At 37.7% G+C, this 26,978-nt stretch overlaps 4 protein-coding genes across 6 annotated transcripts in view; 1 reads left to right on the forward strand and 3 right to left on the reverse strand.

The window, feature by feature from the left end:
- Positions 1-1,671: 1,671 nt before the first annotated feature.
- Positions 1,672-2,358, reverse strand: LOC108055471 (arylalkylamine N-acetyltransferase-like 2). The gene has a single exon (XM_070214093.1). It carries the CDS (start codon positions 2,152-2,154, stop codon positions 1,672-1,674), a length of 483 nt encoding a protein of 160 aa, XP_070070194.1. The 5' UTR covers positions 2,155-2,358.
- An 813-nt stretch (positions 2,359-3,171) lies between these two features.
- Positions 3,172-5,874, reverse strand: LOC108055469 (sodium-coupled monocarboxylate transporter 1-like). Of its 3 annotated transcripts, XM_017138829.3 has the most exons (9): positions 5,381-5,874; positions 5,174-5,323; positions 4,953-5,112; positions 4,828-4,893; positions 4,719-4,770; positions 4,594-4,661; positions 4,113-4,526; positions 3,361-4,052; positions 3,172-3,297 (listed from the first exon to the last, which is right to left on the reverse strand). In XM_017138829.3, exons 1-9 carry the CDS (start codon positions 5,473-5,475, stop codon positions 3,231-3,233), a joined length of 1,764 nt encoding a protein of 587 aa, XP_016994318.2. In that variant the 5' UTR covers positions 5,476-5,874; the 3' UTR covers positions 3,172-3,230. The 3 variants fall into 3 exon arrangements, with proteins under 3 accessions (XP_016994318.2, XP_044250893.1, XP_044250894.1); XM_044394958.2 differs by having other exon boundaries at positions 4,594-4,770; XM_044394959.2 differs by lacking the exon at positions 3,172-3,297 and having other exon boundaries at positions 3,718-3,905; positions 3,974-4,052; positions 4,594-4,770.
- A 102-nt stretch (positions 5,875-5,976) lies between these two features.
- Positions 5,977-6,812, reverse strand: AANATL3 (Arylalkylamine N-acetyltransferase-like 3). Its single transcript, XM_017138832.3, has one exon. It carries the CDS (start codon positions 6,754-6,756, stop codon positions 6,088-6,090), a length of 669 nt encoding a protein of 222 aa, XP_016994321.1. The 5' UTR covers positions 6,757-6,812; the 3' UTR covers positions 5,977-6,087.
- A 1,603-nt stretch (positions 6,813-8,415) lies between these two features.
- The window catches only part of sNPF (short neuropeptide F precursor), a 33,573-nt gene continuing 15,010 nt past the window's right edge, over positions 8,416-26,978 (forward strand). Inside the window, exon 1 of the mRNA XM_017138859.3 lies at positions 8,416-8,800. The gene's annotated coding sequence lies outside the window, so the exon portion shown is untranslated. The remainder of the gene's footprint in view (positions 8,801-26,978) is intronic.

The following is a 26,978-nucleotide window of genomic DNA, read 5'->3' on the forward strand; positions in this document are numbered from 1 at the left end:
CTGGTTCTGTCGGGATGTTCTTCTGTCTAGGAGGATGCCCTCCCCGCCGATGATTGGGGGCTTAGTTATGAGCTAGATTCGCGGGACTCGCACAAAAGTCTCGCCATCGCCTTTTGCCGCCCGAGAAGAAGATTCTTTAAGCAGCTTAAGCAGGCGTCGATGACGATAAAATAATAAAAATTGATTTGCCCGTCATGTTTTGGCGATAAAATTTTACAACAGCGGCGGAACAGTCGAGCGGAAAGCGGAAAGCGTCATGCGAAATTATCATTATCCATTCGGGGCCCTCGCCCAGCAGGAGCAGGAACATCACGTAACGAGGCTTTTGCCTGTTGCACGGCCTGCAAATCATAGTTAACGATTCGGCCCCATCCTGGATTTCCATGGGAGTGATCGGATCGGGGACCCCGATTGGGTTTTCAATTAATTCCGCTTCCATGTGATTTTTCACACCTTCCCGTGATTACCAGGAGGTGGTCGGTCGTCTCTGGTCGGGGGTTTTGGCTAATTGAGCCGTCAAGTTATGGCCGTTGGCTTGAAGTATTTAATTGATATGCGTCGGCTATCAAGTTTTTTTTTTTCGGTAGTTGGTAAAGGTTGTTGTTAGGCCTACGGTCAAATAACGAATTACAAGTGGGTGTAAGCTGTTGAAAAGGTGAATTCATATACCACTTCAGCCACTAGCATTTTTTATTCACAAATAAAACGTCAGTTAAAAAAAATATTTATTATTATAAGTAAGTAGCCTTGAACTTTTGACAAATATACAACGTTAAAGTTTTTATTTTAATTTAAGAAAAGAAAAAAGCCACCCCCATAAAAATATTATTCTTCTCTTTTATTTTTCAACTATTTAATTATTTTAACAAATCGATTTTTTAATATATTTTATAAAGAACCTGGTAGGTATATATCTAAAATTAAAAAAATGAGTAGAGTACTCTAGATTATTTTAAAATATAAAAATATATTTCCGTAACTTAGAAATACCTATAGTTTTCGTGGCTTAAAATGTAAACGTTTGCTACTAACTAATTTAATTTAACCTTAAAACTAATGATAAAAAACCCCCAAAAAAAGTCTTAACGGTTTTATGTTTATTAAAATTTATAAAAACTCAGTTAAAACTTTGAAGCTTGAGCATTTAAAAAGGCAAACAAATACCTAAACCTTTGGAAACTTTCATCAAAAAGCTTTGCAAGCTAATAATGGTGAAAAAATAAATAAAGTAAAAAGAATGTAAGGTAAAATTGAGTAAATTAACTTCAGTTAACATGTACATTTTAAACATTTGATTTTATTTTTCAAGGTTTTATCAAGGCAATGTTAAATGTTGGCATATTTATTATATATATTTACTTATTATCCTTTTGCAGCACAAGTCACATTATTATCACAGTTTTATGGCCATAACTCGCTACATTGTGTGTGGAGCAGCGGGTGTAAAGATCGGTCGTCTTTCAACGTTCTTATAATCAGCGTAGACAAGGGAATGGATGCACTGCATCCCCAAAGCTTTTGGCATGCGGAGAAGAAGCTCGTGCAGAAGGACACCATCGCTGGGAATGGGAGTGGCGACGTGTTGGGTGCCTAGTCCCTTGCCCTATCGTAAAATTGCGCTTGTTGCTTTTATGCCGGTAGAATAGAAACTAAAGGAAATGTAGTTCATTTTTACATTGTACTGGCCATTGTGTGCGGCGCAAAGGGTGTGAAGATCGGTCGACCTTCGGCGTCTTTATAGTCGGCGTAGGCGAGGGAATGGACGCATTGCATCCCTAGGGCCTCCTTTTGGCGGGCAGAGTAGAAACTCGTACAGTAGGCCACCATCGCCGGGAATCCTTTGGATCGGCCCACATCCATCAAAGTAGCGGCTAGTCGTGAGCCAAGTCCTCGGCCCCTCATCGAAGTAGCCACACTGGTAATGTGGGAGTAGAGGACTTTCGATACGCCAAAGCGCTCAAAAATATTGGCTTCCCGTTCAATTTTTGAGAGCATCCTGCTAGTATTTCCCCAAGTGTTTTGATCCATTTTTTCAGCTCCAATGCGATGCTGTTCCACATCCTCGGGGAACTGGGCTCCGGCTAGGACGAATCCCACTAGTCGTCCGCCGTTGTTCTCATCGAGGGCCAACAAACAGGTGCCCTGGGCGATCATCGACAGGTGATTTTCATCGTTCTCCTTCTCGTTTTGCTTTTAAACGTCTTCTCCGCTGATTTGGCACAGAGGCTCCGACTTGAAGAAGTCATCCCTCATGAAGGCTTTTAGATCTATATAGTCTCCTTTGTTCATGATCCGAATGGTAACACCATCCGTTATATTAGAGGTCATCGTGAACTTGATTTCAACTTGCAAGTTGCTTTTATGCCAGCAGAATAGAAACTAGAGGAAATGTTGCTCTTTTTAGTTCATTTATACACATAACTGGTTATAAATTCCTTATCTTAACACTAGTCTACAAAACAAATACTCTTTTTAAAATATTGTTAATTTAATATTATCAAGTATCAAAGTTTTGATATGCAATCCCTTTAGTTATTTCGGTCCCATTCAATTGGGGTATCACTCGTTACGGACCATCAAAGCAAACTTTCAAATATTAGTCGCCTTCGGACACTCTCCTGGTGCTCTTCGTCACTACGTGGACTACCGTCCACAGTGATATGTTTATATTTATTGCCTTATCGTCTTATCGCTTTTCCCAACAAACAAATTAAAGGTGTGGAAAATTGAAAGCAAAATCTTATCGGCTTTAATTAGGAAGCGATAAAGAGTCCACACAAATAATAAATTTTCAAATGGTTTTGTTAAGTTACGTATGATATATCAATAAGAAAATAAATCTAAAATGAGCACATAATAAATAGGCAAATCAAACTGCAAACCTAAATCTAAGATTTGTTATCTGTAGTAGACGCAATAAATGAACATCTAAACAGTTAACTCTTATCTTTACCCAATTTTATTAATGGTAAAACAATTTGATAAATTAAGTTTTACAGCGCGATAACAATGTCTGTGTGCATTTTATAGATCACAATCATAAACATTTATGATCTTTTCTGCTTCCATGACCCAGTTTATTCTTAGTTCTAGCTTAGGACATATGTATGTTTCAGTTTCTCTTTTATTCTTTAATTTACTCAACATATTTAAATTAATAAAGTAAGAATATACCATATACAATCTATATTATAGACATTTATCGAATATAAAAATAAATTAAATTTATATTAACTGATACTAGAAGTATCCTTGGCCGACTTCTCATGACGTTTGAAGCATTCTTTAGGAAGAAATCTGAAAATAGTGTTTCTTAAGTAATGCCTTGTTCAATAGCTTTTTTAAAATCGTTCATATTACCTATGGATGACTGGAGACATCAATTTTGAATCGAGAGTCTTGATATCTGTGGGTTTGGTCACCAGTGAAACCAGAGAACCCACGACGACCACTGTAAGCACACCAATGGGATTTATCCAGTGGAATGAAAGACGGTACAGTGGAAACACTTCCTTCTCGTCCACCCACACTTTCTCAGGGAGAGTAACATTACCCAAACAACCTTCGACGGACACCGGAAGTATCTGGGAATTCAGTTGTCCCGATGCCGCAGCAACTTGCGATCCAAAAGTTATCCATCCGGTCAAGAGGAAGCCGGTGATTCCACCCACTAGGGTGCCAACCGTATTTGCCCAGGGAACCAGCATTCCCAGGGTGAAGATTCCGAAAGTGGAACTTGTTGCAATGGCCACTAACGACATGCAGATACTCAGGACCCCACTCACTTTTTCGATGACAAATACCAAAGCAAAAGCTATGGCACCCATAACAACAATACTAGATTTCACGAAAATCGCGGATGCCTTTTCACCTGGCTGCATTTTGAAACAACCACGCACTATATCCTGTAGAAGTACCAGGGAAGTGGAGTTTAAAAGTACAGAAAGGGAACTGAGACCTGCTCCAAAAATACCAGCTATAAAAAGTCCTGGGATTCCATAGATATGACCGACACTCTGAACCACGAAGAGGGGCACCAGCTGATCGTTGTTCTGTATGGATAAAATAATATATATTTATTTAGTTATTACTAAAAAGTACTCCATACCCACCATAATATGTCCTGCGCTCAACGGATCACAATCCTTGTACATATGAAATATTAGCAATCCCAAAAAGCAGAGAACGGAATAAAATATCACAGATCCAATGACAAAAAAGGCAATGGAAGCTCGAGCCATTTTTAAGGAAGGCAAAGACATATAACGATGGACCATGGCCTGATTCACAGCATTAACTGAGCCCCAGTAGAAAGTACCTCCGATTAGGACACTCCAAACGGTGTTACGCACATACGGCGAGGGATTAACGTTGCCAAATATAAGTCGACCCCCTTCCTCCAATTCTTCAAAGAGGTTATCTAGATCGCTGATAGAACAGGTCGCAAGTATAGCCACAACTAGGACAGATAGGAACATGATTGCTACTTGCCAGATATCTGTATGAACCACCGCCTTTAGACCGCCCTGCAGATAAACGATTAAAGATTAAATTATTATAAATTAAAAATAAATAAAATAACAAATGTCATACCAATAAAGTATAAATAACGCAGACTACAATAGTCACCACTTCTATTAGATAAATATTAATGCCAGTAACTGTGGTTAAGAAAAAAATAATTTTAATATGACAAAGGGCATTTCCATAAAACTTACCCTGATTCAATGCAAGGGCGGGAACAAAGACGACAAAAGGCGTATATAGCACCTAAAAAAGACTTATCCGTTAATACAAATAAAGGATTTGGAATGAAGCTGAACTAACCACTTCAATGACGAACAATATAGAAGCTATACTTCGTATAATCGAGTGAAAACGCATTTCCAAGTACTAATTATTATAGTAAATGGTTAAGAATATATACAAACAAAATTTTGGGGGCCACTAACCTCATATGAAGAGTGCACTTGAAGAGCCGAAAACACCGGCAAGTAGATATAAGAAACGATAAATCCTTGAATAATAATTGCTATGATAATCAGCCAATATTGAGTGCCGTAATAGTAAATCTCTGAAGGCGTTCCCAGTAATGTAATGCCCGCAATAAAGCTGGAAATAAGAAAGAGGTTAAAAAAATGGTATAGGTATTATTGAATTCTGATCACTTCACCTGGCTATTAAACTCATTCCAACAGGTACAACTTTCAGATTGCCGGAACCCATAAAATACTCGTTCATCTTTTTCGATCCAAGAGTCGACATGAATTTTTCAGGGGAATCAACAGTTGGCTGTGTAAGTTCTGCATTCTTCTTGGTCTTTCTGTAAATTAAGAATAAGCAATTAAAATTGTAATTGTAATCATATGCTTCTACTCACTTTATCCATCCGTAATACAATCCTGTGATGATGGATATTATGGTCATACCCATAAACACGGTGTAGTCAACCACACCGAATCTATAGTTGTCCATTATTGGCGACCTCTTTTGCCAAAAGGCCGGTTAAAGACTGTTTGTGCAAAACGGCACATGGAGCTGAGATTGCCAAAATTGATATTATCTCAGATACGTTGTCTAAGGTAAACATAGACAGAGGCTTAAGAGCATCTTATCAAAGCATAAACATTTACTACAAGCTTTAAAAAGCATATCATTTAAAAGCATTACTTATTATTTTTTATTGGTGGAATAAGTGCCAAATTTAGTTAAGGATTATTTGGACCAACAATTGAATAATCACAAAGATAAGGTGGTAAATAACCATTATATAAATTTAAACAAATTATTTCATACAGCTTCTGTCAAGATCCTAATTTTTATTAGCTTTTTTAGCACATGGGTTCGTGTTATCTAGAGCAATATTTTCAATATGATACAATATGATAAAAAAATTGAAGACAATTTTCTCTCCTTTTCAAAGTTAACTCATAAAGAATACAATATTATTTTAAGATATTGCTGTATATATTTAATTTCATTATTATTTCTTTTTTTCTAACTATTCTAGTCACATTTAAATTCGCTAGCTCCCGTTATTGTTCCATTATTTTGTACCTAGAGATTATTTTTAAAGTGGTATTTCTATTAAAGCTTAATAGCCATAACTCGGGCCATTGTGTGCGGCGCAGCGGGTGTGAAGATCGGTCGTCCTTCGGCATCCTTGTAGTCGGCGTAGGTGAGCGAGTAGATGCACTGCATCCCCAGCGCCTCCTTTTGGCGGGCGGAGAAGAAGCTGGTGCAGTAGGCCACCATTGCCGGGAATCCTTTGGATCGGCCCACCTCCATCAGAGTGGCGGCGAGTCGTGAGCCCAGTCCTTTGCCCCTCATCGAAGTATCCACGCTGGTAATGTGGGAATAGAGCACTTTCGAAATGCCAAAGCGCCCAAACAGATTCGCCTCCTGTTCGATTTTGGAGAGCAAGGTGCAAATGCGTCCCCAGGTGTGCTGCTCCATGGCCTCCGCCTCAATGCGATGCTGTTCCACATCCTCGGGGAACTGGGCTCCGGCCAGAACGAATCCCACCAGTCGTCCGCCGTTGTTCTCATCGAGGGCCACCAAACAGGTGCCCTGGGCGATCATCGACAGGTGATACTCGTCGTTCTCCTCCTCGTTTTGCCGCTGAACGTCTTCTCCGCTGGCTTGGCACAGAGGTTCCGACTTGAAGAAGTCATCATCCATGAATACTTTCACATTTTTATAGTCTTCTTCGGTCATTATGCGTATGGTGATTCCATCTTTTGTGTTAGAGGTCATCGTGAACTTGTTCTTAACTGGTACGTTGCTTAAACAGCGGTAGAATAGAAACTAAAGTAAATGTGACTCTTTCTGCGTATTTATACTGCTGGCTATCGGTTTTCTATTCAACACTAGTCCACAAAATATAAAGACCCTTTAAACTAAAATGTAATTTAAGTTTCATCAAATGTAGATAAACAGATCCGCAGATATGGGAAAAAAGTTCTGTGCGTGAACATCAAGGTGCACATTGTGCACCAAAAAATAATATACTCAAGAATTTGAATTGAACTAATAATTTGCAAACTAGTGTTTCTTGTTGTCTTATCTCTTTTTGCAAGAACCAAACAAAGCTGTTGAAATTATAAAGTGAGATCTTATCGGCTTTAATTACGAAGCGATACAAAATATACGTTTGAGGAACACATATGGTGTTTCCAAGGCACGGATGTTATATCAATAGGAAACCCTAACGAACAAATTGACAATACTTATCGCAATAAGTCTAACATTCGATTTTTCTTATCAATTTCAATTCCCATCGTAAACAAAACTTGATTATCGCAAAGGTAATGATAATTCTTATATTATAAGATTATTTGTAATATGCTTATGTTTTTCAGAGTTTTCTAATCGTATGACTTTTGAAAAATTTTCTTTACATAGTATTAATTACAGCGTTGATTTAATAAATTTCTTTGCTCATTAAGAGTTCGAATGTCAAAAATGAAAAATAAATACAGCTGTGAAAATGAAATTTGAGATGGGGACAACCCGAATGGTGGATTAAATCTCACTACAAATATGAACGCGTAAAGGCCAAAATGTCCGACTATCTATATCCTGCATTCCTTTAGCTTTGGGAGTCCCAGCGTAGGCGCCGCCTACCGATATGTGTGCGTAGGTGACCAGCTCTACAAAAACAAGCTCTACAACAACTTGGCCAATTCTGAATCCAGCGAATGGCAGACAGCTAGCACAGCTTTAAATCAACGCGTTGACGTCACGGCAACAACCATAAACAGGACAACAAAAATAAGGAAAGCTCAATTCGGTGAAAGTCGACTATGAGATATCCTCTAATGTATTAAAAATTATGTTATTGTAAAATATATATATGGCGGGAAAAAAAATAATTTCTTTTAAAATGCCCATTTTTCAATGTCATGTTAGTTCTGGTTTCTTATTAATCGGAAAAGGTTAACTTGAATTTAAATTGTTCGGATAAACAAAAATAAAAGATAAATCTCTAAAGATTCTGACAAACTATTAGTGATTAAATCGACCTATTTCTAAATGCGAGTTTCTTGCATTTTAACACAACGACCTGAAAAAAGAGTACAAACTTTATGTTGTCAATTTCAAATTGGTAACCAAAAAGTTAAAGTTCATACCGTTTCTCAAATTTTTCCCCAAACAATATAACCATTTTATTCTACCACTAATGGGTATTACAAATGCGTGGGCGGCAAAGCGGTCACCATTAGTCAGGACCCAAACCTCGGGTAGCCGGTTAGCAGGGAGAGCTTTCGATTGAAGAAGCAACAGGAGCAACCAGTTGAAGTTGAACTGTATGCCGACATCATCAACTTCGTGGCGTTTCGGGAGGAATTCGGCTTTTACGGCTGGCTATAAAACAAGTCGTTCTCCTCGTGGCCGTTGCATTCGTTCGGCGCGCTTCGAAGGAATCTCAACTTACCACCAGCCAATCAACTTGCTAACGGCTAACCGATTAAACAGTTTCAAAAAACACAGTTTTTAACACCTTTTCGTGCGATCCTCAGTTTTTCCGTTTGGTCAGTTGTCATTCATTCAGTCGATTTGCAGGTGCAAAAAGAGTGGCATACATTTGTGCGCTCTCATTGGTTCAAATTCCAAACTTAATTGAAAAACTTTTTAAGGCACTTTTCCCTTGAATTCCGGACATTGTGAAAAGTAAAAATCCAGTTAAATCAGTGCTCGCAATCTGAAGAATATCTTTGCATAAACTTTAACTAAAACTCGATTTAAATTTTAAATAAAAGAAGCGGTTAAGTGAAACCGCGTTACATTATACACACAGGTAAGTTAAAACAACTTAAACTTTAATTCAATTCTAAAAATGTATCACTTTAATTTCCATGAAAAAGTTTTATCACTCAAATAATGCAAAAGTTTTTTCAACATAAAGAAAGTATAAAAATGTGGTGGTGTTTAATCTTTATTAATATTTCACTTACCACGTTTGTTAATAATGCAAAAAAAATTATATTTTTGATTCAATATAGTTCCACCGAATACAAACGATTCCAGTATCAAGACGCAATATTTACCAAGCATTTCGAATACTTTTTCTACAATCGATGTACGCTTAATGTCAACCCAAGACCCCTGTCACCCATATCAAAAGGACATCAGCTACTTTGTTGAACAAAACTCATAAAATATCAATAATTGTCAATCAATTTTTTTCGGCTGTGTTAGTGTAGACTGGTCTAAAACCTTTTAACAACTCCTCACAACAGTGTAAGAAAATACTGTCTAAGGGGCTTTAACCGAACCAAATTTTAGCCCTTTGCTATGATTTGTGGTAAGGGTTTCTTTGCCCCCTATTTGTTATTTCATTTAAAGGTTTCTTTTGGGTGCAAAAATTAAACATTAGGTTTACATTTTACTAAGAGCAAAGAGAACCCATGAACCAAATAAGGATATGCCAAGTAGGCAAAACATTATCATTACCTGACAGGAAAAGAAACAAGCCCACACAAGAACTCAAATAAAGATTGCCGTCACTTGATAGAAGAAAATTATAGAATTTGTGGGCGTGCCTCTCAGCATGGCGTGAACTTTAATGACATATGGCCAACAAAAAGCGGTAACAGAAGCAGATGAAATTACAAGACAGGAGTCGAGTATTTTAAACAACATTTCGCATGACAGATTGAGCACGCCCCTTGTAGATGATAATCTGAACAGGGATTTCGGAGTGATGGCAAAAAGATCCAATAACATACTTTTTCTGAGCCGCTTGGCTAATAGCATTACAAACGTATTAACGCTGACATTCGTAAATATTTAAAGATAATCGCAATGGTGTTGAAATTAATTTATTCAAAGAGACACATTACATAATATTGACATAATAATTAAATGCATATTAATGAAAAGCAACAATCCTGCTTGTTGGATATTGACAAAATGCATTAAATTTACCCTTAATTGAAGGGATATTGAATGTTGGGGTTGATATTTATGGAAAGTTATAGTATTTGATAGTCGAGGCACTGACTATCAAATACCAAGTAGCAGAGAAGGCAGTCACTCAAAGTGGCGCCATCTAGGGGAAAATTCCTTTTTTTGCTCATAACTTTTAAATAAGTGGTTTAAAAAATTTGTTCCACATTTTTGACTGGTTTGACTTTTGGATCTCTTAAAATCCATTTATTTCTTGTTTTATCAATACTTTTGCATTGACGCAATGCAGGACATTCCTTATTCCAGAACAGAACCCACGACTTTTTCCAAAAGTTTCTCATTCATTATGCAGAGTGAGTTGCGAGTGTTTTTCCTTGTTCCAGTGGCCACAGTGAAAGCTATCCTTCTACCCCCAAATGTTGCTAAGTAACATTTTACATTTTTCATTTGTTCGTTAGTTATTTAAGATCCTGCACTTTCGTTCAGCCAAAAATAGCGACCGTGTGACGTCGAGAGCTCATACTTAAATCACCTTGCACACCTTGCCAAAGTAAAGTTATTAGAACATTTGTCATCCGTTTCCGCCCATCACACACATCCGTTGCCAACATTTGTTGGCCTAGTCAATTTGCATAAATAATTCCAACAGGTGAGGCATAACCACAATAAAGCATCGGAAATTGCATTAATTAAAATGATGTGTATACATTTTAGAATTAATTTTGACACATTTATCAATCTCGGCTAATTTAATTGCCTGCAAATTATATTGCGTCACATAAATATTTAAAAGTTTTGCAAAGTAAGTAAGCGGGCATAAATATTTAATTGAATTGGTACACAAAACAGCGATTTTGATTTTAAAAAAGCAACTCAACTCTTAAAATTTAAGACAAAAATGCTAATTTTACCAGCGAAAAAAAATCTGGTTCTATTTTTGGCCTTTGCGGTAATTTATCCTGCCAGAAAGTTTAAATCGAAGCATATCGAATTTGTTCAAACTCAAATTTAAATTTAATTGAAACCACATGTGTGTATAGGCAGTATTGATTCGAGTTGGCAAGTCAACAATGAAATCGAGGCTTGGACCACGGGTGAAAACTGATTTACAAATGCCAGACAGAAGTGTCGGGCAGAAGCAGAAGCCGTCGGCAAATGTTTTTCCTTGGCTTCCGGCGAATGTCAATGCCACAATTTGGGGCACCCACAAACACGCAATCGCACAAACAAGCCGAAACAAATGAAAACAATCAAATGAAGACGTTGACACAATAACATGGAAAAAAGAAACGGAATAGTAAGAGACATTTCCATTGCCTCGGTGGTTAGGTCAAATGGGGGCCGAACCTGTCAAATAATTTATCCTGCCTGGCAAAACCTAATTAGCTGCCCCATGCAATTTTCCAGCAAATTAAACTGACAGAAGAAGGCCCAAGGACACAAAAGATAATGAAATTAATACGAGAGGCAGGATAGTTACACCTTTTATATCCCACTAGATTATGTTATTAGGCTGGGACTAGAAATGTCTTATTTAATTGTGAGGCCAGTGAGACACAAATCCAGACATTGTTTCCTGACCAAAAACGGAGAATGATAAAATATGCAGAGATGACAGGTGGCAATCAACAGGTGAACTCCGCCTTTTCAAAAGCAGGTGATACGGGGGCGTCCTTTCTTGCAAAATGCTGGCACTCCTGGAAAAGGTGTCATAAATTGTAAGCTCTTTATTACATTCTCAACTGGCTCCTGGCTGTCAGAATACGCTGAGATGGCTGAGAAAAGGGTAAACGAATGGCCGCAAAAAAAGGGGGTAGACTTCGGAGTGAATTATTCAACTGGATAGTGTGCAAACATTCGTAATGGATGGCCTAGTACAGTCTAGCTGGCAATGTGTCCTCTGGGTTTCTCCATTTCAACGGTCATCCTCGTTCTAAACGATTTCTTATTGAATTTTCATGTACTGGAATCTCTTTAATAAATTAAGAAATGTCTTTGTTTAACTGCAATATTTAAAAGAACCACATTTTTTTGAAGCTAAACAAATTTACAAGCACTAAAATAAATAAATAAAAGAAGAAATTTGCTCACTTTGCCAGCTTAAATCTTATCAAGTGCGTCACAACTTCAAAAAAGAAGAAAAAGCCACTTAAATATTTATTTTAAACATGCCATAAGAACTTAATCCCCTTAAATCCCGACCAAGGACTGCTTCCAATGCACTCTATCAACAGGCTAAGCCCGAATAAACAAATCTGGAGCACTCGAAAAGCCCAAAACAACATCTCAACTATATTTATTCACTGCACAATATGAAGCAAATTGGCTTAGACCGCCCCTAAGAACCGACCAACCAAACCCAAAATTAACCACTTTGCGACCAAGCCAAGTAATTTGATGCCCTTCCTGGCCCATCCTTCATTTCCGCCAGATGCCATACAATTGCTTTGTTGGCTCCTCTTTGGTTTTTCTTCTCTTCTGTGCCATTTGAATGTGATAAGTAAATATGGAGGAGAATTGGCTAGAATTTGTGTCGCCTTTCTGTCCTGAAGATTGCTTCTCCGCAATTTATGGCCAATTGGGGTGTAATTTCTGGCTTTAGTCTAGTTCGCGGTATGCATGTCGGATATCAGTGAACTTCACCTATAATCTAGTTCATCAAGTCGCTTTATTAAGAGTGCACGTGCTCATGGGCAGTGAGACCATCCATAATTGTGATAATTGCTTAGTTGGTAAACCAGTTTAATTGCTTGTACGTGGGTCCAACATTAAATCAGTTTGATGAGCTGACAACCTTGATTGAAGTCCTTCGCCCACAGCGAAAATAGGGGGCGGACTTCACACGCCCATTTAAAAACAACGCAGCGACACTAATGAGCTTTCGTCAACGTGGCGTATACACAATGTGCAGTCGGCGACAAAATCGAAGAGCGCAGCGCACACAGGCAATATGTTTCTATTTGCTGTTTATGGGCCACAGACTAACCATGATTTATTGGCTGCAGCCTCACTAGTTTCCCCGCGGTTTGGATTCCATCTGATTCATGGTGACATTTCGCCCAATGCAAAGTGTGGCATTTTATCTGAAATCAAATTTTGACAGCTTCCAAAGGCTGATCCCATAAGCTTATTACAACGAGATTTAGGCGAATGAATAAATAATACGAAAAGGTCAAAACGATATTTTGCAGTTTCATTATGCAAAGTTCATATTTACCATGTGGACTGTATTTAAGACATTTTTTTTAAATTTAATTTAAATGAAACTAAATTAAACTTCTAATCAAGGAAATATTAAATTTAAAAAAAAAATTAAATTAAATTTGTTTCCAATTAAAATAATACCCTCCGTTTAGTGCAAGGAAATACTACTTTAACAGCCTAAGTCGCTAATGAGCCGTTTTAAGCACATAATTATTTAATGCCTTTGTCAACACAAAGGCCAAACACTTTAAGCTCTTCCTCGGACTGCAAGAAATCCATGAGTAATGTACAGCATTTAAGTTTTCGAGCTTTGTTGCCGCTAATTATGCGACACGTTGCAAATGTGGCCCAAGGGCAGGTTAACCGGGTTTTAAAGGCTTGCCAAAAAGGGAAATGTAATTGGTGAAAACACGAAACGAAAAACACTTCCAAGAACTTTGCCGCCAAAAAAAAAGTGTCAACAAGTTGTATTGCCAAAGGTTGTGAGCCACTCAAAAGTAATTTCATTAGCTAATTAATTGCCCAGCTCGTTACGTTTCGAATGAGGAATTACCAAAGGGCAAAAGTATTTATAAACTGCTAACTGAAATAAGCGCCAGAGACCCTCATAAATTGTTTTAGACAATTAGGCTGCTGTCGAGCGCATTAGCTGAGCCAGCCAAACGGATTGGCAAATTAATCATCGGACTTGCTTTTTATTTTTTATTCCTCTCGATTATTCAAATTGAAATCACCAAGTTGACATTTGAGGAAGCGCAAAAAATGAATCCAATTAGGCGGGGCGAAAATGTGGGAAATCATATTTTCCCGGCATAAGCTTAAAATGGCGTAAGCCATTCATAAAATGCTAATTAAGCATTTGTGATTTTAAACCGTTAAAAAAAAGACAGAAATAAAGTGTAAAATATTAGATCAATAAATATTTAAATTGTAAATATTTATTATTCGGAAGGTGTGATAACTTGATTAATTAATTAAATTCAATTAGTAAAAGGAGTATGCATTTTTCTAAATAGCTTTTTTAAATGACTTTCTTCCTTAAGCAGTTCCAACTTAAAATGAAAAAGGTGACATATTAGGTGAAATTGCTTTTCCTTTTAGCCATTTCATTTCTGCCACAAAGCCGATAAGCAGAACTAGGCCACTTCCATTACTGCAATCCGTGTTTGGTATTGAATGAAAAGTACCATGGCTTATTGAACTTTTCTATGTCTGTCATTGCCAAACTAACGAGTTCGCCCAAAAAAGTTTAATTTTGCTCTTTTCCAAGTAGCTTACAAGTTCCCAAACTACAGAACAAGTGCCGAAATCAATTTCCCCAGTATTGTAAACAATTTATGGCACTTTCGTCCATGGAAACTTAATTATGAGCACTGAGGTTAAAAATGCAAGGGATTTCAGTGCATTCAGGGCTCATAGAGTCCCAATTTCGAAAAGAATCCATGGCAGTGGCACCTTCCATGCGGTTGCTCTGCTGGACTGCAACACCTTCGGGGTTGTTGGCCCAACGAAGCGGACATGGCCGTAAATCAATCAGGCGCATCGGTATTTTTCAATATGAATCACAGCGTGTCCAGTGCCCCTTCGCCTGCCTTTCCATATCATTGCAAAAAAAGAGGTCCTGTCCACCTGCAGTGCTTCGAGTGCTTTCGATGGGTTCCAACTGCATATTCACCGGACTTTCCACTTTTTCCCCCTCCCCCAAAAAGCGATCCATTCATCATGTGGCGCCGGACAAGTATTAAAAATATATTGAATAAATACCAATCAAATTTTCAACATTGTTATGCCGTATTTTTTCAATAGATTGCATATAACTTAATCAAAGCAATAAATTCTTCAATTGAAATGAACACGTGTAAATTCTATTATTCTATGATTGTCAGTCGATGAATGTGCAAAAAATAAACAAAAAAGACGGATTTGATTAGAATGTGCCACTGTTTGATGAAGCTGACAAAAAGAACCATTTGATAAAATTAAAAAAGCTGATATGTTCGGCAATCGAATGAGAGAAAACGACTTTTATCAACGAATGTCCGTTTAATTGATTTGTCACTAGTCCAAAAAATTGATATCCTGGCAGTTCTGAATGAATTTAAAAATAAAAGTTGTTTAAACTTTAAATATTGAAACATAAAGATAAATTAATATTGATATAACTTTAAAAATAAATAAATATTGATTAAAAAATGCTAAAAATAAAACCTAAATGACTTAGACGATTAGGTCATAAGCAAGCGAAAGCCTGGACAAAAGTTCATTGTCCAGTCATCGGAACAATTGATTAATTCGATTAGATGACGAAATCACGTGCCTCGACCCCAAACAGTCAACAAAATTAAGTCGCCACTCGGGACTCGGATATAAACAGAAGGAATCCAGCCAGTAAATAGAGCGCTATCTAATCCGAAATGAGTTATCTGGCTTTGGTTGGAACTGCAGCGAATGGCCCGATAAAGTGGCGATTATTACGTGTTTAATGCCCTCCTTTGGGGGAGTAATTTATATTTGGCTGCGAGTATTTCTCATATTAAAATGTACCAACGGCATGTATTTGGCTGATATCGGGCGATAGCAAGTCCCTTATCGCACTAGTGACGTATGTTCTTATCCGAGTGCAAACTTGGCCCGCGCCACCGCAATTAACTTTCAATTATTTCAAAATATTGGCTCTAAGCGAATTAGCAAAGTTCCCATGATTTACTCCCCGGCAGTGCAGACGGGAAATGTTTTAATTATTTTCTCATTAATTTCTAAACTTTTGCATATTTTCATTTGCGGCTTCGTCTACTTGCGATTGAGTGAAATAGCTATTTCTTTTATTTCTTCAGGCTTTATGCCTCTGGGCTAAATCTACAATGACGGACAGCAAACATTTACTTAAAATTTCTGTTTGATTGAATAGCTCATTAGATCCCGAAAGAAAGTGTAATGAAGTAATAAAGGGGTAAGCCCAAAAACAGTTACACAAAGGGGTTAAGATGGTAAAAGTCCTTAAAATATTTGCCTAAGTACAAGAAGAGAAAGACAAAAAATGTATTTGGTTGATAAGAAAAAGAGAAATATTTAAAGAAATGAATAAGTACCACAAACAATTTCCCTTTTCATTTTATTTTCATTAAAAAGACTCCACAATCTTAAACATTTTTGTAAAATTCTATGAAGTATTGATTGGACTGCTCAAGTAATTTTTGAAATCAATTATTTTTCAATTATAATTTCCACTCGAAATGTGCCTGTAATTCAATAAAAGTCTTAAATATGCCAACGCCATTTTCAGCTATTTAATCACACAAAATTCTGTATTTTTGTTTCTTTTATAATTTGAAGGCGTCTGACGTATCCTTCCCCTATACAAATATACTAGGCTTCATGTAACACTTGGCACAGTTTTTATTTAAATTTATTTCAAGCTGCGCTGAAAATAGGAAGTGGGGATAGAAGAAATACATAAATCAGGCCGGGGCAGACGAGACCAACTGCCTAACAGAGCCAGCTTCGTGTTCATTCAGACAAAATGCCCACAAAATGAAAACGTTATATAAATCAAATAACGCCCCGGCATAAAAGGAAAATCATTTCACAGGCACTTAACGAGGCTCGAGGAGAAACCGCCGAATTTAACAAAGAATTAAGTAACGCTCAGACTCGCCATCGAGTAATTATTCTCACTCATATTAATTGCTCAGATGGGCTGCGATAACTTTATGCACACCCTGCGTATGCGTAATATGTACGCTAGTATTTATACCCATGCTGGCTTTAAGATGCCCATCAGGAGCACTTCCTTGTTTACACATATGTATGTACAATGTGCATGGTGCTGGTAGGGCTTCTCATATCCCTCTGTTTGCTGCATGATTGAAAGCAAACAATGAGCAGGGACAAGATACATTTATTTACTCTTAATTCGGCGATATCCATTTTCCTCCTTCTCCGCCATAAGCAATTTCCATCGCATCGCGTTCTCCTTGCTCTGCACTTGTTGAGGGACTCCTGGCGGCGTAAGAATGTTCATTTCAATACTGTAAACATACTTTGGCATTACGCTGAGCCGTCGGCTGTAGACTCAATTTACATTTGCATTTGCCAACACATTAGGCGTATGTGCTGCGTAACCAAGTCAAGACATGCACATTATTGGTATAATATTTATAAGCAAGCTGATGAATAGGACAGTCGAAATATGTTAACTAAATGTAAGTTTCATTAATTAACATGATTTAGTTTTAAATTCAGCTCTTTATAACAGGGGTGTTCAGCTTATAACCACGCGAGTCACTAATATTTTTGTAAGGTCATTGGGCACACGTCGATTCTTCTTTGTGTCGCTGGCAAGACAAAAAAATATTCCGGTGATCTTTTTTTTCGTCGTTTAATCAATCGCAAATTGTTATTGTTCATAGTTTATGAATGTTAATTTTCTTTTAATTGTCTTTGAGCACTCCTGCTTTTCATCGTTCTTAACCTATTAAATATCAAAACAATTTTACAACTGTTTTAAGCTACATAGGTAAAGACAATAATAATTTTAAAAAAGGGTTTTTCCTTTTCGTTTGCTGCCTCCTCGACTAACAACCGACAACAAGAACTCAGCCGTAACCGAATTCGTTTCGAATTCAACACCGAAATTCCAGCCTCAGTGAATATTCACAGCTTAACAGGCACTTTAGAGAAGCTTAAAAGCCGAAGCGAAATAAATAAAGCCCATTGCACACTTAGCCATAAACAAGTGTATGACATGACTATTCATGAATGGCTTTGCGTGTCACATAAAATGGCGTAAAGTGGCCATCAAAAAATTGACAGGACATCGAGAGTGGGGACTAGGGAGTCTGGGGAGCTGGCCAACATCAATATGCCGCAGGAGAGCGTGGGCATTAAAATTGAAAATTGAGAAAAACACATTCCAGCGCGCACTCTGCACCATTTGCAGCTGTATTATAATATTTTACCGTACATTAAATGTCATTTGGAATTTATGTTTTGTGGCATATTTAAATACTATGTAACAGGTCCCCGCAGAATGGGCTAAAAGCATTGGGGAATTTCCCCCCGATTTCATGCACAAAGTAAAAAGTATGGCAGATGCGATCGCATGATACGTTGCATTTATATAATAGCAGAAATACAGTTGATTTGCTATCAATTATTCCTTAAATGTAATTGAAGCCTGCGTTTCACCTAATTAATAATGGCGGTTTAGTTCGGGTTAGTTGGCCAACTAATTAAACACAGCCGTGACTCAATCGAGACATTCACTTTGGTAACGGAAATGGTGGCAACAGCGGCCCAAACAGAAATTGGTCTACGTCATTCTGCGTAGAAAGCCGCAGCCTTCGTATTGCTTTGTAAATGCGTTAGCCGAAACCGCAAAACGAGACGGTTGCGGAAGAACGAGGAGCATACGGTATTGGCCACAAAACGACCAGCTCTTTAAGCCATACATTATACCATTCCCCCAACCACGCAACTCAATTCAAAATCGATAAGTCTTTTGCAAGCCTTCGTCTGGCCTCATTGCCTATTTATCAATTCATTTTCGATTGGCACCGGACAGGATAGTCGAGTCGTGCAATTGATTGACGACCCCGCTTACTTTGCCTTCCCCCGGCATGCATTCTTTATGAACTCAAGTGCCCCTTACTACAGTACTTATTACAGATAGTTATCGCGTTTCTGCGTAGGTCAAATCGGCCTCCCGGTAATTACCTCAAAAGGTTAACGCAATCACAGGCATTTATGTGTTATTTAGCAAAAGAAAACGACGGCGATTATGGGATAACAAGTACTTTGGTTTAATTAGAGGCTCGCGATAAGTGTACATGTCGAATTCAATTCAAAGTTCAATAAAGTACAAAGCGCTGGTTTAACTATCAATTGACATTTGCATACTAATGATTGGCAATGGTCTTAAGTGATGTGTAAATATCAAGTATTAGCTAAGTGGTTCTTCCAAGTGATTTTTTTATAATTATGGGCTTAGGCAAAGGTACTTCAGGTCGTATAGTTAAACTAAGCCGCAAATACAAAATAATCATAAGCTTAAACCAGAACAAATTTTTTGTTGCATACTTTTTGAGTACCCAATTTTCTTTTACTTTTCAACTAAAGGGGGACATTTATTTCCCAATCAAGTTAGTTAGTTATTGAGATAAACATTGCAATTCCTTAATTGAAGCATGTTGCAAATGATTTTAACCCAAGAAATGTAGCTATTTTTCTAAGAACCTTTTCAACTCACATAGAGTCAAAATCTGCCAAGTGGGCCACCCCTGTTCCGAAGGTCCGATTTTCATCGAACTTTTTTACTTTTCCGGTTCACAACGAAAATATAAGAACTTCATTTGAACGGTTTTGCGAAATTTTGAGTTTTACCGGAGTTATAGGGGTCAAAACATGGCATTTTTGACACTTTTTCGAAAAAGTTGCACTCAGTCATCAATTCATAACTTCGGAACGGTATGAGATATCTTTATGATGTTTTCACTAATCGCTCAAGAATTATTATGGCTTTCCATAAAAAAATGTAAAAAAAAATCAAAAATTTTTTTTCTTAAAAATAAATCAACATTTTTTTTTAGTTTTTATTTTTTTCAGTGTTCTTCACCAGCTATGGAGTTTAAAACCATTTGAAAATGAAGTTTGATTCATTACGAAAAAGATCCAAAAAAAAAAAAGAGTGGCCCGGCCAAAGGTTTTTCGCAATATCGATTTGAAGAAGGGCGCACAGCGGTTTTCCATACAAAAACGGCTTGCTCGTGAAAATTGGCTGGTCAACACATGCCGTTGCGCGCGTAGCGTCAGCCGACTGCAGCTGTCAATGAGGCACTTTTTGTCGTTTTATATGGGAATCCGCTGTGCGCCCTTCTTCAAATCGATATTGCGAAAAACCTTTGGCCGGGCCACTCTTTTTTTTTTTTGGATCTTTTTCGTAATGAATCAAACTTCATTTTCAAATGGTTTTAAACTCCATAGCTGGTAAAGAACACTGAAAAAAATAAAAAATAAAAAAAAATGTTGATTTATTTTTAAGAAAAAAAATTTTTGATTTTTTTTTACATTTTTTTATGGAAAGCCATAATAATTCTTGAGCGATTAGTGAAAACATCATAAAGATATCTCATACCGTTCCGAAGTTATGAATTAATGACTGAGTGCAACTTTTTCGAAAAAGTGTCAAAAATGCCATGTTTTGACCCCTATAACTCCGGTAAAACTCAAAATTTCGCAAAACCGTTCAAATGAAGTTCTTATATTTTCGTTGTGAACCGGAAAAGTAAAAAAGTTCGATGAAAATCGGACCTTCGGAACAGGGGTGGCCCACTTGGCAGATTTTGACTCATAAGAACGTTAGAATACTCACAGTGCTTAATATTCGCTTTAATATTTCATGAGCCTTAATTAGAAAATGCCTTGAGCAAGTTAATATCTGTGTGAAAATTAAAGCTAATTGACATTCTGCCACCGAGTCTGTCAAAGTGGAACGTAAAGATTTTCCATCCAGCTCTTCAATATGCAGCATGCAACAGCTGTGAACTTTAAGTTGCCTGCTGAAACACATCTCTCATGGCACCGTTATTTTGGCCTTCTGGCGCCACCCATTAGTCTTGCCCCCATTTCTGTTTTTTTTTTTGGGTGGGATAAAAGCCTTTAAACCCAACAAATCGTTGCATAACCGTCGGCAAAGCCTTTGGGTCAAATTTCAGTGCGAAAATTGTTTGCCCGAGTGAGTGGCATATGGATTTCAGGCAGCTTTCTTGATAATTGGCTGTCGGTATCCGACAGATGTACATACATATACATTGCACAATTTGCGTATTACAGAAAATGCATAATTTTCTGAGAATTGATCCCTTCGAGCATGCAGCTCACATTGTCCCAAAGGCTCGGAAATTTCAATTATATGTTGAATGCAGTCGACTAATGGGATTTCAATAAGCCGTCAATTTGTAACATAATAAGCAGGCGGACATCGTTTGAAAATAGAGTGCTGGGAGCGGAGTTATTCGACAATTCGAGGACAATTCCAATTAAATTTTCGGTAATATGAGCTTTGACCGCACTAATTAAAACCGCATTAAATACATTGATCGATTGGTGGTTTCTCCATGTATATTTTTAACCCAAAAACCTTAAATACACAGAGTGTCATGTGAATTTATACGCGCGTTTTCCGCGTTTTCATCTCCTTGGCAATGCACTCAAGTCGCGACAAAAGCCGAATGTTTTTTTGGGTCAATCCCCCCGCTTTCGCTTTTCCGCTTTCCCGCTTTTCCTTTTTCCCGCGACAGTTTCCGCGTGCTCATTGTGTGCACTCACTCACAGCAATTGTCTGCGCGCTGCTCATTTCGAAGTGGGTGGCTTTTAATGGGCATATTAGCACTTGCCGGTGACTCGAGAAGCTCAGGAAGCTGACAAGCGGATTGTTCTGCTCGGTGGGAAATCAAAAACTTGGCGGAAGAGGACCAAACAAAGCTAAGGCGTCCCAAAAAAATAAGATATGGCTTCTGGAAGACAAAAGCGACTGACAGAATCATTAGGGAAACCAAAAGTACTTCATACAAAAGTTGGTTTTCCGTACTTGGAAAAGATGCTTTCAGATTTGCATTTTAAAAGTCACCACTTCAAATACAGACACTTTTAAAAGTTAATGATATTCAACGTTTAGATACTTTTAAAGAAAATATTGGGAATTAAGTATACTTTTTGTCGAATTTTCAGACATTTCTGGGATAGAAAATTTAGAAAAAGTTACAAATAATCGAAAATATTCAATTTGCTATCTTTTTTAAAAGTATAGTTACTAAAGATCTCTGATTTTCATTCTGAATACTTTTATTGCATTAATTTTGTATAATCTTCTACACTGCTTCGTGCTTCTACTTGTTAGCAACTTGAAATGAAATCCCAAAACGAGTTTATACAAATATGACCAACTTTCATCACCATTCATAATGTCACACGGGATGCTCGACAAGCGCGTGTATAATCTTTCAGCTAGCGCTGTTCATCCATCTATCTTCACTACCTGTATTACCTGTGCCAGGATGTCAGCCCGAGACAATTGCCATTGTTCACGTGCTGCGCTTGGAAAAAGGCGGCACGGGGAGATGGGAAGGTCGACCTGGGACATTTTATTATTATGACGAGTGCAAAGCGTGTCAACAAACATGCAACAACGTACACACTTCGCTCAAGTGCTGCCCTTTTAGCCATTTTCCTCGATTTAAAAGTTGAAAAAAAGGTAACGCAAAAGTTGTCATCAGTCATTTTTCATATTTTTTAGAGGATTAAAATAAATTAAATAAAACATTCAAGTGACCTATAAAATATTTTTTTAAATAAAGATACATTGTTTCAATATAAATGGGATATAATTATTTTGTGTTATAAGAAAACATATAGCTTAGAAATTTATTTTTGTAATTTAGTAAATGGGATTATTTAAAATTTTTTACCCAATTCTCCGTTATTTTTTCGAATTTGGCCGTTTTTATCCTCAATCTGCAGGCAGCACTTGTCACACTCTCCCAAAGGCGCCCACTCGCACGGCTTAGTTCATAACGGTAATTCATTCGCATCACCAACAGCTGCTGCTTTTCCGAGGGCGCTGGGGGGCGTGGCGCATGGAAAGGGGGTGGTAAGTGGGTGGCCAGGCCAACTCAGGTCAGGTCAGGCAAATGTGTCAGCAGTTTTAACTAACTGCATGTGTAATTTTAGCTGCATCCGATGTCCTGTCATCAGTTCAAGTCAACCATGGCGTATGTGCAATTTGTTAGTGATAAGCCAGCTCACTGGAAGCCGAGCGCTTGCCACTTAATGACCTTGCCACGCCCCCTTACCCGCTTAGCCCCTTAGCCCAATCCAGGGCATAGGAAAGATAACCACAAGCCTTCAGGAAATTTAATCATAGTTGACACTAATTTATAGGCTTGGCAGCACAAAATACTTGTTGCACACTTTCCGACAGGCGAAATTGAAGGGAAGTCTCTAATAAAAGGGCTTCGAGTTCCCTGTTTCGGCACTTTTAAAGCATATTTTTAGCTTTAACCTTACACATTTAGCCGAAAAAGGGGGTCGGTGTCGCATTTAACGACTTTAAGGCACGTTTAAATGAGCAAATATTGACCAGGTGAACAGGATAGGTGAACCAAGGATATGGCAGAGTGGCAGGTGGTGAAGCAACATTTTGACTAATTGACCTGCGGGCACCGGATGATGGCTGTGATAATCCCGCCCGAGTGCGAGTAGTTCCATCCGGACGTACGACGGGCCCCAAGGCAACCTATTAATAAAGCCAGAGAGATTCTCACGCTTAATTAAGCTATCGATTTGTGGCTGAAAAAAATCAAAGAAGAAATAAACGAATTGAAGTTCGCAGGCGATTTGAAAGCGAAAACTGGAAGACAAATTGTGGGGAGTGTGTGAACAAATGGGAATCAATCGATAGTGATTGTGAAGTAAGCACGAAAGTTTGTCTCGGGGCAAGTAATCACTGCTAATATGTAGCCTTCAAGAGCAAAGTTGTATCTTTAAATGAAAGTCATGGTGAAAAATGCGAATTAAAATAAATATTGTTAATTTTTTTGAACAATTCATTTAAGCTCATGGAACTATTTTGTTTCTAGTTATACCCGTTCCTCGTAAAGTAATTAAAACCTATCGAAATGTCAAAGAAAATTTTTAATTCTGACTATTCATTAAAAAGTTATGAGAATGTAATGCGTTTTTCGACAGGTGGCGCCACTTTTAAGCGTCTGCTTGCTTTGCTGCTTGCATATCTCCATCTCTCTCACACTCATTCAGCTGAGTATCGGGTATATTATATTTGAGGTATTGGCATTTTTATAATAATTTTGTAATTGTCATCAATTTGTAATTAATTACCTTTAATATTTTGTATTAAATGTTTCCCTTTGATCTATTATGACTATAATTTAATTACATTCGAATGCAATATAGTAAAACAATTTAATTTAAACAATACTGAGGGAGTTACATGTAGTTAAATAAATACAATGTAATGGATTTTTCTCTTTATTTTTTCCACTTCGTAATCAGTTACCAAACCAAATGCATTAGGTGTAAGGCCACTCAAAGGAGAATTCCAAACTAAAGTTGCCAATCATTTGAATAATTTTCGTTGAACCGAATGTGCTGGTTGGACAAACACAAATGCATTTTCACTCTTGTCTAGACACTTGTCGTAGCTTTGGGTATAAAAAGCACATGGCAAACCCGCCTCCATTTCGATCCACTTGTGATAGCAATGGACTCTCTGGTTTGCCAATGGGAAATGGGAACTGAAAGTATTGTCCTGCTGTTATCCCACCTGTCAAAGGGAAAAGTGGGAGGGCTTTCCACTTGACCCTCAGTGAAAGCGAACAAATATGGAAAGTAATGGCCCGATTAGTGAACCGTACTGCGGATGCCAATGACATTAGCCATTCAGCGATGCTAAGTTTAGATACGTTTTGTCTGTGACAAAACTTTCAACTACTTATTCAGAAGAGCGGAAGGGAGACCGCTTGCATGGATGTGAATATGAATATGAGCTTATGTAAATGTCATTGAAACCCCCTTTGGGGAACAGGCGACCTCTTTACGTAATTTCAAGACGACCTGGCGTGCACTTCTTCAAATTCAAGTGCAAATGCTTATACAATTTATGGGTCTCGGCGAAAAACACAATTCCATTACCTTCGATACACTCAGCTCACGTTGAGTGCTCCTTGCAATTTGTTAATGAAATGCCGTTGAAAGCTACCCGCCGTTTACTTTGACTCCAGACCTCCGCATCGGATTATTAATTACATATATTGGATGTGGGGAAAGGAGAAAGTGCCCCCATCGATCAAAACGCTGCAAAGTTAATTTAATGAATGCGTCCGCGGTTTCAGTAACTTTTGCCTCAGGTGGGCGGAATTTTTCTGATTCTGCAAGCGGTCTAGAAATTATATGTATATGTCAGATTGCAGATGCCAATTGTGAGGAGCATTTAATGTGTCTAATCTGAGGGCTCTTCTCAGTTCTCCAAACTCCTTAAATTTATTAGGCTGCTTGTAGTCATTAATTTAGCCAATCAAATTTTACTTGTGGGCACAGTGGCTTTCATGGCATTTAGTCAAAACACACTCAGCGAACAGAAAAATGTAAAAAAATAAATTTTTTAATAATTTTGTATTAATATTATTGGTTCCCTAAATTATTGCCACTCTATCGAATATCTTCAAAAAATTTGATAAGACCATCGATACAATCGGTAGTAACACTCAGTAATGCTAAACAAATTTCTAAAAATTAATAAATTAAAAAAAAATTGTATTTCTATGTCAAATGCAAACCTTCATATTTTAAACTAATATATTACCTTTCGATTCTTTAACAGTACTACCGTTAAGGGTATTCAAACTTCGACTAATTTGTATGATATAAGTTGTCTGTGGATTATCGGAGGAGCCAATCTGTAACCAAAATAAGCTCAATTTCTCGCAATGCAGTACTTGTTGAACCGAAAACCTTAGCTACACTCTAGCAACAGAAGAACTAGATATCTCTGTGTTCTTTCTTAAATCCCCCAAACTGCAATTGAAACCGTGTTGAAGTGGTAAGGCAACTGCAAATGGCAAGCGTCACAAACAAGGTCTTACAGAGCTACTGGCTACTGGAAAACAACAGTCTCGGCTTTCAGTTTGCAACGGGGAACGGAGACAGGGAACCGAAGACCGAAAGTGCCCTACTACCGAGGGCTTAGTGTGAAATTTGCTTAAATGAGGGGAAAGATGGAGAGAAATAGATGTTGCAAGCGGCATAAGCCCAAGCCATTCACCTCTTAAGTCCGACTGCATGCCGCAATACGGTTTACAACTCAACCGACCGACTGACGCTACCAATCGCCCATCAACCCAGCCGCTAAAGTTCCCAGTTCCCATTTCCAGACCCTACGGAATCCAATGGGTTTAGGGGGTATACCCCCCACTGGGGGTAGACATTCGAGTGGCTCCAAATCCCCAGCAATTTGTCGCAACAACTCGCATTACATTACAAAACGATGTGCAAATAGAAACGGCTACGAGAGCGGCAAACTAAAGGGATTTGCCATAATGGTCGCCCCAAAGTATCCTTGGGGTTTTTGGTTTGGGTTTTGCTTTTTGCTACTTTGCTACATTGCCTCCAGCCTTCTCTCTATTTAATAACCCGACGAATTGGACCGCCACTGTTGGGATCCGGAATCCGGCTTAGTTTGGCCTTAGTTAGTTGTCCCTGTTTTCATATTTAGCGGAGCATTAAGTTTCATATTGTAATTGCAGTTGAGTCCTTTTATTGACCATGGCTTCACACATACCCGCAAGTTATCCTTCCGTTTTCACTCTGCATTTCCATTGTTTAAACTGTTAGTTAGTTACACAATTGCTGCCTTTGTGATTGCATTTTAATTAATGACCGGAATAGTGTAATCAAAAGTTGGGCCATTCAAGGCCGCTTAGGCTTTGCGGTGCTTAGAAAAACTAAATTGACTTGCCTTATTTTATTGTACTATTTTGTTTGTATTCTCTTTTAGTCGTTGAATTAATATTTGAAATATTTATATTTCCTCAGAAATAATCATTTTTATATAAATACAATTTTTTTTTATTTAATGTTTTAAATTATAAATACCATTTTTAGGGAACTTTTTCTGGCTTAAATTGTTTTAGAAACCATATTTCTTTCATACAAGCTTAAATAAAATATATTAAGCCAACAAATCTATTTAATATCTCAAAAAGCTTGGAATGCCTTAAAGCTAGCTTTCAAAAATATTTTACGATTTAGCTATCGGTATGCTAATATAAAAAGCCCGAGCGCAAAACAAT

The sequence above is a fragment of the Drosophila takahashii genome, chromosome 2L (assembly GCF_030179915.1).
Source record: "Drosophila takahashii strain IR98-3 E-12201 chromosome 2L, DtakHiC1v2, whole genome shotgun sequence".
NCBI classification, from domain to species: Eukaryota; Metazoa; Arthropoda; class Insecta; order Diptera; family Drosophilidae; genus Drosophila; species Drosophila takahashii.